The 13210-nt window shown below is 42.9% G+C and overlaps 1 protein-coding gene across 4 annotated transcripts in view; it reads left to right on the top strand.

Annotated features, from left to right (window-relative positions):
* tpcn2 (two pore segment channel 2) overlaps window positions 1–13210 on the top strand; it is a 95907-nt gene that overhangs the window by 48987 nt on the left and 33710 nt on the right. For 3 of the 4 annotated variants that reach the window (XM_077711710.1, XM_077711709.1, XM_077711712.1), the window contains exons 13-16: window positions 491–550; window positions 622–750; window positions 6146–6195; window positions 6537–6636. In XM_077711710.1, the coding sequence (XP_077567836.1) occupies window positions 491–550; window positions 622–750; window positions 6146–6195; window positions 6537–6636 (339 nt within the window). The remainder of the gene's footprint in view (window positions 1–490; window positions 551–621; window positions 751–6145; window positions 6196–6536; window positions 6637–13210) is intronic. The other variant, XM_077711711.1, reaches the window with a different exon arrangement.

Below are 13210 nucleotides of genomic sequence, written 5' to 3'. Positions count from 1 at the left end.
TTAGTCGTAATTAATTCTAATTAATCATAATTAGTCATAATTAATTATAATTAATCATAATTAATCATAAATAATCATACTAAATAATAATTAATAATAAATAATAAATAAAAAATAATCATAATTAATCATAAATAATCATAAATAATAATAATTAATAATAAATGTTAATTAATAATAATTAATGCTAATTAATAATAATTAATAATAATTAATAATAAGAATAAACAATTGCTACCATGCTTGGGACTTTGTTTTTGTCTTTAGTTGCCGCCCTCCCCATTTGCCGGGTCACAGGAAAATAGAAAGAGCTTTACCGTTTGCGGTGAGAAAAAGGTTGTGGATTGTTACAGTAGACTATGTGACAATCATTTCAATAATTTTGACTAAACATTGCATCAGTCTGGTCCTTGCTTGTAGCAAATGTGTCCTTTTGTGTCCTTTTGTGGACTTTGACATCCTGTCATTTTTCAACTTGTTTGTGATCTAGACGGTGTTGGTACTGAATTCAGAAAAGTCTGTGGCTGAGAGAGATAACCATAACATGGAGGTGATTTATTTGAAATATCAGCTTGTGCAATTATTTTATGACTAGTTTTAATATTATTTATTTCATGATAGATAATCAACATGTGTTTCATCATCTACTACCTGTTTGAAATGTGTGTGAAGATATTTGCCTTGAGCTGGAGAGGATACTTTTCCTACAGAAACAACATATTTGATGGATTCCTGACCATCATACTGCTGGTGTGGTATAAATTGAGAATGCACAATCTAGTGAAGGGTGACCCAAGAATTAAATACTAATTTGCATATTGAAAAAAATAGCACTGCAATATGGTGAAATTGAGCAAACACTCCATTTTACTAACGATGGTGAATTTGTGATTCAATTTAGGCTATCCAAGATGAAATGTTGAGATATGATTAATTTTGTATTCCCTTATCATCACAACAGTTGTAGTCTAGGGGTGCTCAAACCTTTTTGCTCCAAGATCTACTTTTCAACGAGCGATCTACCTTTTTTTCAGGCCGTTGTACAGTCATGGTCAAAGGTTTTGAGTGCTGTGAGGCCGATGAGCTTACCCAGACATGGGCAAACTACGGCCCTATTAGGCTTTTTAATCCGGCCTGCCGACATTGTCCAAATTATAGTAAAAATCAATGACCTCATTCATTTCTCTGCAATACCCTCGTTTCCCCAATAGATGGCGGACTAGTCTAGTAAAAGTATCTAAATGTGTGTGGGAGATCAAACAGGAGATGAGTTTGTTATTGGAGCTACTTAAGAATACTAACACATACCTGTCAACTTGTAAGTTTTATACGTATTTTATATGCCTTTTTACCATTTCAAATCATGTACGCCGCACACCGACTTATGTACGGGGGGAAAAAATAAAATAAATTGCAAATATTTATGAAAATCAATCTCAACGAGACCGTTTTGACTAAAATCCAGATAGTCTCGTAGGCTGGTAGCCAACGACGCTACTGTCCTCGATCGTTACAATTGTCACGGTATACCAGAAAAAATTATCCTCAATCGTATGTATTTTTTTAGCGGGGCGTACGGCAATGTCGATGAATAATGACATGCGCATGCGTAGATATACATAGAGTAAATATCGTGGAAGCAAGCATGGGGGAGCCATCGAGTAAGAAACGAGTTACTGCGAGTAAACATGCGTCATACGGTGTTTGTAAGGTTTTTTGGGGGGTTTGTACAGGGAATCATAATCATTTATAAGGGCAGTTATCGGCAGAGTTTGACAGGTATGCTGACACATTTCTCAACATTTAACCTTAACTGTGGACATCCTGACACGTGAATGAGCTGAATGCGAAGCTACAAGACAAAAAAAATGTTTCTGGATGAAATGCCACCAAAACTTCCACCTTCAAAACCAACCTGGCTTTTTCAAGCAAATATGATACAAGTCATTTGCTCCTATCCCCACACTACTTGCGTTAAAATAGAACCCTACATGTGAACAAATACAGCAAATCATTGGATGACCTGCATGAGCAATTCTGCCATCGGTTTTGTGATTTGGGAAAAATTGACAGTTGGTGTCATGTCCTTTCTCACAAGACCCAGAAACAGTTCCACAGGAGTTGCAGTTGGAACTGATTGATCTGCAATGTGACAAGTTCAACTCCCTGAAAGTCTCTTGAGTTTTATGCTTCATTAAGTGCAGCCAAGTTTCCAAACATCCAGAAGATGGCACAGAGGATTCTGGTGTTATTTGACTCTACATTGGTGTGAACAGATCTTTAGCCTGATAAAAACAAAGAAAGCACCCCATAAATCCAAATGAGTGATGAGTATGGACATACTTTAGTCCTTTTTCTCTGTTTATGTTACATATATACTGTTAAGGATGCAGTTTTTATGTATCGCATCATGTGCTGACCCGGCCCGTCTGTTACATTTTCAAAGTCAATGTGGCTGCTGGGCCGAAATGTTTTCCCAACACTGGGCTAACCACTCGTGCCACCATTTGGGTTATTTTTTTATTTTGGACAGTTGTTTTCAAAATGATTCAGCCCACCATGCAGAATACTGCTGTAAGCATGGTCTGACGATTTTTTTCTCTCCATCTAATTCATTATTGAATCAAATAAGGATTATTTTAGTCTTAATTTCCTCTGATAATGAATACAATGAAAAACATCCGTCGGCCAAACGTCCGTCGGCCAAACGTCCGTCGGCCAAACGTCCGTCGGCCAAACGTCCGTCGGCCAAACGTCCGTCGGCCAAACGTCCGTCGGCCAAACGTCCGTCGGCCAAACGTCCGTCGGCCAAACGTCCGTCGGCCAAACGTCCGTCGGCCAAACGTCCGTCGGCCAAACGTCCGTCGGCCAAACGTCCGTCGGCCAAACGTCCGTCGGCCAAACGTCCGTCGGCCAAACCTCCGTCGGCCAAACCTCCGTCGGCCAAACGTCCGTCGGCCAAACCTCCGTCGGCCAAACGTCCGTCGGCCAAACGTCCGTCGGCCAAACGTCCGTCGGCCAAACCTCCGTCGGCCAAACCTCCGTCGGCCAAACCTCCGTCGGCCAAACGTCCGTCGGCCAAACGTCCGTCGGCCAAACGTCCGTCGGCCAAACGTCCGTCGGCCAAACGTCCGTCGGCCAAACGTCCGTCGGCCAAACGTCCGTCGGCCAAACGTCCGTCGGCCAAACGTCCGTCGGCCAAACGTCCGTCGGCCAAACGTCCGTCGGCCAAACGTCCGTCGGCCAAACGTCCGTCGGCCAAACGTCCGTCGGCCAAACGTCCGTCGGCCAAACGTCCGTCGGCCAAACGTCCGTCGGCCAAACGTCCGTCGGCCAAACGTCCGTCGGCCAAACGTCCGTCGGCCAAACGTCCGTCGGCCAAACGTCCGTCGGCCAAACGTCCGTCGGCCAAACGTCCGTCGGCCAAACCTCCGTCGGCCAAACCTCCGTCGGCCAAACCTCCGTCGGCCAAACCTCCGTCGGCCAAACCTCCGTCGGCCAAACGTCCGTCGGCCAAACCTCCGTCGGCCAAACCTCCGTCGGCCAAACGTCCGTCGGCCAAACGTCCGTCGGCCAAACGTCCGTCGGCCAAACGTCCGTCGGCCAAACCTCCCTCGGCCAAACCTCCCTCGGCCAAACCTCCGTCGGCCAAACCTCCGTCGGCCAAACCTCCCTCGGCCAAACCTCCGTCGGCCAAACCTCCCTCGGCCAAACCTCCCTCGGCCAAACCTCCGTCGGCCAAACCTCCGTCGGCCAAACCTCCGTCGGCCAAACCTCCGTCGGCCAAACCTCCGTCGGCCAAACGTCCGTCGGCCAAACGTCCGTCGGCCAAACCTCCGTCGGCCAAACGTCCGTCGGCCAAACGTCCGTCGGCCAAACCTCCGTCGGCCAAACCTCCGTCGGCCAAACGTCCGTCGGCCAAACGTCCGTCGGCCAAACGTCCGTCGGCCAAACGTCCGTCGGCCAAACGTCCGTCGGCCAAACGTCCGTCGGCCAAACGTCCGTCGGCCAAACGTCCGTCGGCCAAACGTCCGTCGGCCAAACGTCCGTCGGCCAAACGTCCGTCGGCCAAACGTCCGTCGGCCAAACGTCCGTCGGCCAAACGTCCGTCGGCCAAACGTCCGTCGGCCAAACGTCCGTCGGCCAAACGTCCGTCGGCCAAACGTCCGTCGGCCAAACGTCCGTCGGCCAAACGTCCGTCGGCCAAACGTCCGTCGGCCAAACCTCCGTCGGCCAAACGTCCGTCGGCCAAACGTCCGTCGGCCAAACGTCCGTCGGCCAAACGTCCGTCGGCCAAACGTCCGTCGGCCAAACGTCCGTCGGCCAAACGTCCGTCGGCCAAACGTCCGTCGGCCAAACCTCCGTCGGCCAAACCTCCGTCGGCCAAACGTCCGTCGGCCAAACGTCCGTCGGCCAAACGTCCGTCGGCCAAACGTCCGTCGGCCAAACGTCCGTCGGCCAAACCTCCGTCGGCCAAACCTCCGTCGGCCAAACCTCCGTCGGCCAAACCTCCGTCGGCCAAACGTCCGTCGGCCAAACGTCCGTCGGCCAAACGTCCGTCGGCCAAACGTCCGTCGGCCAAACGTCCGTCGGCCAAACGTCCGTCGGCCAAACGTCCGTCGGCCAAACCTCCGTCGGCCAAACCTCCGTCGGCCAAACCTCCGTCGGCCAAACCTCCGTCGGCCAAACCTCCGTCGGCCAAACCTCCGTCGGCCAAACCTCCGTCGGCCAAACCTCCGTCGGCCAAACCTCCGTCGGCCAAACCTCCGTCGGCCAAACCTCCGTCGGCCAAACCTCCGTCGGCCAAACCTCCGTCGGCCAAACCTCCGTCGGCCAAACCTCCGTCGGCCAAACCTCCGTCGGCCAAACCTCCGTCGGCCAAACTTCCGTCGGCCAAACGTCCGGTTACGAGGATAAAGGGTGCTTACTTTCAGGAAGGCACTCGATATCGCTCAGGCTATGGAAACGGAAGCTAGATTCGATTCGATTTGATTAGATTAGACGTTTATTTCACCGAATCAGTGACCAGCCGATCGCAGGGCACAAGGAGTCTCACACCCATACCAATTTAGAGTGTCCAATCAGCCTACCATGCATGCTTACGGTATGTGGGAGGAAACCGGAGTACCCGGAGGAAACCCACGCAGGCCCGGTGTGAACATGCAACCTACACACACATGGACATGGCCGGGATTTGAGCCCAGGACCGCAGAGCCATGAGGCCGACGCGCTAACCACTCACTACCCCCACCCACCTATAGCCATACTGTATCTGTCAATTGCATGACAGTGTTTGTTGAATATACTTAATAGAAAAACAAACAAAAACAAACAAACAAAAAACACATCATAATTGTGCTGAATAGCTAGCTACCGACGCTGCTTAGTCCCTCTTTGGAAATCTAGCTAACCAGACTTTTACTGTCGTCAGTCAATCCCTCCTTTAGGCCTGCCCCTCAGTGTATGAGTATTTTGGTTTGAGTCTTTGCACATGCTTTCAATACTTATCTTTAAATGTTTTTCTCTAAACCACTGCTCCATGACTGCAGTGAGTTCAGTTTTTCATTTCAACCAACAAAAGATAATACATTTTCAATCTGGTATTTTGAAAGTGTAATCTGTTGATTTCATTCAAATCCTGTGTCCTCATTCACCCTGGATTATAGTTAGAACAAAAACAAGCACCAACTCGAAAGATTTCGACACCCATGATACGGCCCCATTATGCAAGTGTTTTGGTAGCACTTGGAGGGCCCAGTAGTTTTGGTGGCACTTGCAGGGCCCAGCAGTTTTGGTGGCACTTGGACGGCCCAGTACTTTTCTGAAGTGATACTTCATATGAAGGAAATACTGATTTAATCATTACAACATTTATTTTATGTTTACAGTGCTCTCCCATATTTTCATGGTGTAAACTGTCAGAGTTATTTAAACTCTTTTTTTTTACAATTGTCTCAGCTGCTCTTAACCTTTTTAAATTTCACCTTCGTGGAACATACCCAATCCTTGTGCTTGCATGTACTGTACAAGTTACACAATTTAGTGACCATATTTTAAGATTTGAGTGAATGTTGCTCACCCGGTTTTAACAGGACTGCTTGTTTTTTCATGCGTATCACAAAACATTTGTTTATTTCTCTAATAGATCCTGCAGATAACTATTTATGTTTCCTACCGGCTCTCTAATGCAAATATGTAAGTTTCTTGTCATTTTAAATTCATTAAATTGGTTATATGTAATCCCATTACGCAAATAAGGAAGAAGATTAAGGTTGCTGAAGAATAGAAAATATGGCCAAGGTTTCGACTCTAATCACTTATTTACTTACTAGACTTCTGTGAATTCAATTGGAATAAAAAAGTCAGACTTCTGACTTCAAAGTCAGAATTGTCAGAATTCTGAGAATAAAGTCAGTGTCTTGACCACCTGCTTTTTCTTCAGATGCCGTAATAATCTTTCCTACGGGAAGGTTGTGTTGCACACCACACACAAGCAATTAAGACTGTAAAGCTCTCTGTCTGTTGTGCCACTACAGGAACCAGTCCACTGAGAAATCATTCTCTCTGTGGGAAATGGTTCGTTTTATCAACATGCTGATTGTCTTCCGCTTCTTGCGCATTATTCCAGATATTAAGGTAGGTACGAGTTGGATTATTCAGTGTTTACAATGGTCTGGCAGCACACTAAGTAGGTCAAGGAAAGTTTGTTTGTAGTGCACAATTTTATACACAATACCCTTAATTATTATTTGCAGTTATAATCAGATGTATAATAAAAAAGACATTGAAAAAATTGTCACTAACTGTTGTATCACACCTCTAGAGTTTTTGAAATTTTGCAATTGGATGGTTTTTTTGCAGATATTTTTCTTTGATGATATTTAAATTCAAAAACTACAGTGTCCCCTCGCTACTTCGCGGTTCAGCTATCGCGGACTCAGAGCTTTGCAGATTTTTTGGGGGGAAAAAATACAAATATTACATTGAAACAACATATTTTACAGGTTTTTTTTTGTTATAACATGAATTTCACTCTCTCTACCCGTATTCTGTATGGTGTACTGTAGACAGGGGGTAAAAAAAAAAAAATATATATATATATATATTTTTTAAATTAAATTCAAATTAAGCATTTTCGAAGGGGAATCCCTACTTCAGTGTTCCCTCGGTTATCGCGGTTAATGGAGACCGGGACCACCCGCGATAAGTGAATTTCCGCAAAGTAGGGATGCCCCTTCAAAAATTCTTAATTTGAATTTAATTTTAATATATATATTTTTTTTTACTTATCCCCCCGTATACAGTACACCATATAGAATACAAGTAGAGAGAGTGAAGTTCATGTTATAACAAAAAACTGTAAAATATGTTGTCTCAATGTAATATTTGTATTTTTTTCCCCCAAAAAAACGCGGAGCTCTGAGTCCGCGGTGGCTGAACCGCGAAGTAGCGAGGGAACACTGTATTAACAAAATCTTGAATCCAATTGTCACTTTTGAGCCTGGTTTATCACCAGATTTTTCCAACAAGCATGATGATAGGTCTGAAAATACAACTTCAGGAGCAGGTTAAGAACGAGTGAGATCAATTTAAATAGGAAATAGGTTTATTACCGGACTGCAGGATGGTTGGAGAATGCTCCGACAGCTGTGAACCTCTCACAGCCTGCCTTCCTCGCAATTCTCTCTGAATGAACAGAGCTCAGTCTTTTTATAGGAACTATAGGGTAATATTTCTAAGACAGTGATGTAGGACAGAGCTTATGTAAACAAAACTTTGGGCTAATATGGTTAGACATTAGCAGGTTTAAGTTGTATGCAAACATGATGTTTTTATAGCACATACAAACTGCCGCAGCCTATCTTATATTGCACGTTTCGAACAAACAGTTCCAAATTGAGTTGACCATATTCCACAATACAAGGAAACAATTGCAAGGCCAGCTAGTTAGCTATCTTACAATTCGTAGTGCGAACAAACAATTGCAAGGCCAGCTAGTTGGCTTTTCCTACATTCCACTGTCCTAACAAACAATTGTAAAACCAGTTTGGCCACATTGGCTGGACATGAACAAACAATTATTAAACCAGTTGGCAGGTCTACCCCAATACATGATCAATCACACTCAGATCAGGGTGTTAACTTGACCATTGCTGAAAAAGGGAGAGAGTGGCGGGGGGGGGGGGAGTAGGGAGAGGGGCGGGGAGGGAGGGAGGTTTTTTTTTTTACTTCTCCCGGGTTGGCCCTTTTTGCCTCGGCTCCACTTTGACTTTCAGCCGGAGTTTTTAAAAGGAGCCCATCGAGGTTTTTTTCTTTTTGTCTTCCCTTGAAAATATTCGAAAATGACGCATACAAATGTCCTAACAACAAGATAACGGACGATCACTTGCCAACTTGACCGGTTGCTCCTCTGGTATTGGCGAGCAAGCTCAACCACGCATACACCACTCTCATACTCATTCCGTGCTTATAGTGGCCCGGTGGAATCAATGGTTAGCGCCTCGGCCTCACAACTCTCTAGTCCTGGGTTTAAATCCAGGTCACGTACACCTGTGTGGAGTTTGCATATCCTCCCCGGGTCATAGTTTTCCTCTGCGTTCTCCGGATTCCTCCCACATTCCAAAAACATGCATGGCAGTCTGATTGGACCGTGATCGGACGTTTGGTCGAAAGACATTTGGTCGGCAGACGATTGGTCGCCGGACGTTTGGTCGACCGGACATTTAGTCGATGGAAAGGCATCAAAAGGGCCTTTTGTCGAACGGACAGGTCGTTTGACCGGACATTTGGTCGCCGGGTTTGCTCCCTGTCAACTTATGAGAGAGAGAGACACAGAGTTTACTGTTGAAAGCGATCAAATAGGTAATCTCCCTAACCGTGACCCCGTAAGAGCATTAATATCTAAATATCTAATATCGAGAACTTGCAATTCAGCAAGGTGTTGAAATATCAAAATTATCAATAAGAGCAGTCATTTAACACATCGGCTGCCATTGACGGGGGTAGATGTCCAATGAACCTTCATTCTCTCTGGGAGAACTTGCAATGCAGCAAGATGTTGAAATACTTTATATGGTCATTTTTATTAAACAAATAAAAGTCTTAGTATACTTTGAGCCAGTAACTGACATTAAAATAAAAGGCAATAAGTAAAATTATTTTATTAAAAAAATATTTAAAAGTAGACAAAGGAAATTCACAGATGGTGTTTTTATTAATGCAATAAAACTTACAAATTCTGTACAAAAAAACTACATATACAAATTTACAAATTATGTACAAAGGAAATTCACAGATGGGAGTTTTTATTAAAACAGTAAAACGTAAAAAAATATACGTAATGGCTTGTAGGAACTCTACTTTGTCTACAAAATCGATCCGGGTCTTCATAGTCCTCCGTGAGCTTTTTCAACCGCTCATCAACAGCTGCTTATGTCTTTTTAGTGTCTCTGGGCATAATACCGATTGAACCCTGTTGTATTGTTATTTCCCAGTCGTTGTGCTCTAATTTGAGTTTGTTTATAAGATGAGATAAATTTCGATGGACGACTGACATTCTTTGTTGAAATGCGCGGTGACACCATTCAACTGAATTATTTGTGTGTGGTATTTCCAGCAAGGTATTTTCTTTAACATTCCATCAGGGGATAGCAAAATCTGGACAGCGTCACCTTCCCCTTAAACAGCACTTGGCCAAATAGTTTCAAAGTTGGGGAGATATTCTGCTAGGACTTCATCTGTTTTCTCGCCTAGTGCAGCCATTAATTTATTAAATGATTCTATGACATCCTCCTTTGGGACGAATGCCAGTGCTGTAAGTTTTTTCTCATTACAACCGTATGATTTTCTCCAAGGAGAGCATGGATGGTATATAGTTGATGGTTGTCAGATGCACTATCAAATGTACCATCACAAAACCAGTGCATACTTTTTGGAATGATGCAAACATTCTATCATGACTTTATTTTGGGTTAACAGTAAATGTGATCAAACCTGCTGGATCAAAAATATACATATATCAAAATGAATTAGTAATTTTGATAACTTAGAACATTGTGTCAGTGAAATGAGCTTCATATTAACTTCTTGTGAGTGATTATTAGTGACTACAGCTGGTGACTTCTCTGAGGCCATTTAAATAGGGCTCATTGGATGCAAGCGCCCACCAACGCTACAACGGAAAAGTCAAAGGATCTCAGCATGGATCTGAAAAAGCAAATCCTTGACTTAAACAAGCCAGCAAAGTCACACGGAGCCATTTCAAAGCAGATGCGGGTCCCATGAGGAAAAGTGCAAACACTCTTTAAATATCTCAGGGAGAATTGTGCAAGCAATGGTATTTGAATGGAAAGAGTATCCGACCACTGCAAATCTATCAAGACTAAACCTTCACCTCGAACAAGGATAAGAACCATCAGAGATGCAGCCAAAAGGCCCATGAACTGCAGAGATCCACAGATGGGGTGGGACAGTGTGTCCATAGGACAACATAAAGTCGTACACTGCACTATTATGGCCTTTATGGAAGACCAAGAAGAAAGCCATTTTCAAAGATATCAATAAAAAGTCTTATTTAAAGTGTGCCACCAGCCACCTGGGAGACGCACCAAATGTCGGATGAAGGGGCTCGGGTTGATGAAACAAAAATTACCTTTTGGCCACAATGCACAGTGATGTTTGGAGTTTTAATTTGTTAAAAAAGTTTAAATTATGTTCCACCCCTCTTTCTTATTATCTATATGTTTCTGCCATAGAGATAAAATATTAGAACGTTTTATGATGATTTGGAATAATTTCAAGTTCTGAATTAAGGCTGTAGAAAAGTTGATGTCTGCAGACCCCAAACAACTTCCAACTCCATTGATGTAAAAATAAGTAATGTACCATTTTTAATCTTATAATATAGAATTTTTCTTCCACATTACTTAAATCTTCTAAGATTACACGAAAATCAATATTGTGCTCATACATACATCCAAAACTGGGTGCCCTTGAGACCTTGAAAAGAAGATTGAGGCAAGGAAGGCTACCGGTCCAGACGGCCTCAGCTCCAGACTAACGAGAGAGTGTGGGGATCAGCTTGGCAAAGTGATTCTGCCTATTTTCAACCTCAGCCTCAGTCTGAAGAATGTCCCCACCTTGTAGAAAACTTTCTGTGTGGTCCCAGTTCCAAAGCCTGCGAAGCCCAGGGAGCCAAATCACTTCAGGCCGGTAGAATTAACCTCTCACCTGATTAAGACATTGGAGAGGATCCTCATCAATCACCTCAGCCCCCTGATTAATGCAGAGCTGGACCCACTGCAGTTTGCCTATCGTCCAGGCATTGGTGTGGAATATGCTACCCTCACACCCGGAGAACACGGGAAGCACAGTGAGAATAATGTTTTTTTACCTTTCCAGTGTGTTCAACACCATTCGGCCGGTCCTACTGAGAGGGAAACTGGAAGAGGCTGAAGTACGGAACCACCTAGCTGCATGGATTATCGACTTCCTCACTGACAGGCCACAATATGTGGTCTGTCAGTGAGGAAGTCGATGATATATGCCCCTATGTCCCTTTCTCTAACCTCCGCGAAATCCGTCTAATTTTAGTTCTATTAAACATATTTTAGTAATATTAAACCACTATGTGTTACTTTGTTAATAGATGGCGATTAGAAGAAATAAAAAAAAATCCAATCCATTATCCTGTTTTTGGTGTTTTTTAAGCGGGTTGTAATGATTTATTGTGTTAAGTCTGTAAAACAACCTAAGAAGCAGGTTAAGAAAGAGTGAGGCAAATTCAAAGGAGATTTAGTTTATTACCAGACTCCAGAATGGTGAGGGCTCAAACAGCGTGATCGCTCAGTCTGTTGTCCTTGGAAGCTCTCTCCGAACGACCAGAGAGTGAATCTTATATACAGGCAAAACTGCCAGTTGTCAGCAGGACTTTGGACGGATACATTTTACTCATTTGCAGGGCAAAAACAAATTGATCAGTGTCGGACAGTTGAGTGTTTGTGCTGACATGTCAACCCAATCACAAGACTAAGATTAATTAATCAGTCAGAAAGTTGAGTCTTTATGCTGACATGTCAGCCATTCACAGTTTGTATGACAACGATGCTTTTATACCCACAAAACTGATATATAGTTTTACCATAACCATACTAATGACAGCTGCAATATTTTCATGACCATGATCCGAGACAGTTTCTGTATTAACAAGAAAATATAAAACAAAACCATCAAAAAAGAACCACCTCCGATGGTTAAATGAAGTCATACAGGCCTTAGTAAAAAATAAAATATAAAAAAACTAGACCATGCTCTCACAATATCACTAAAAACAAAAATGATTAATGACAGACAGTCATTTATTTCTCTAGGAAACAAAGTAATTCGTGTAAAATCAAATTTCTTTATAAACATAATTAGGACTGCCAAAGGGAAGACTAAAGAGATCTGGAGAAATATTTTAAAAAAAAACTGGCAGGAAATACTTCAAAGCCCAGACAAATAAAGGAATTACAATTGAAGAAGAAAACAATTTGTGATCCAAGGGACATGGCTACAACTTTAAATGATTATTGTATAGTCTCTTTTAAAGAACTGAGCCCTAATATCCCTCAAATAGAATATCACCCACCAAAATTGAATTTAATTGAATTCTGTTATTGTAATTATACAAGTATAGTGATATTTAAAGCTTTCAAAGTAAGAAGTAAGAAATAAGAAATGGCTAAATAAGCAGTGAAGCAGGCTTTTTTTGCCTGAAGTCCAGGATAAGATCCATGGTTTTTGTAGACGTTCAATGCCAAGTTGCACCACTCGCCGAGTCTATGGATACAACAACAAACAAGCAGACACATAAAAAATCAATATATTTTAGAAATAAATAATCACTAAATATCAATAAATAAGAAATAATTAAGTAGTCCAAGTGAGGTCAGCTGAGCGGGGCGGGCTTGTTCCATTTAAAGTCGAGGATGAGTTTTAAGGTTCTGGAGACATTCAGCATCGAGTTGCACCACTCGGTGAGTCTATGGACAGAACAACAAACAAGCCAACACATAGAAAATCAAGACATAGTTATGATAAATAAATAATCACTAAATAATGATGATGAATAAATGATCACAAAAAAGTAATCGATAAATGAGTGGTTAAAATAAGATAAAGATAATATAAGAAGTAATAATAAGTCTTGATTAGGGCCTAGGTGTGGAAC

This window comes from Stigmatopora nigra, unplaced genomic scaffold (genome assembly GCF_051989575.1).
Source record: "Stigmatopora nigra isolate UIUO_SnigA unplaced genomic scaffold, RoL_Snig_1.1 HiC_scaffold_27, whole genome shotgun sequence".
Taxonomy (NCBI): Eukaryota; Metazoa; Chordata; class Actinopteri; order Syngnathiformes; family Syngnathidae; genus Stigmatopora; species Stigmatopora nigra.
This window is presented reverse-complemented; position numbering and strand designations above follow the sequence as displayed.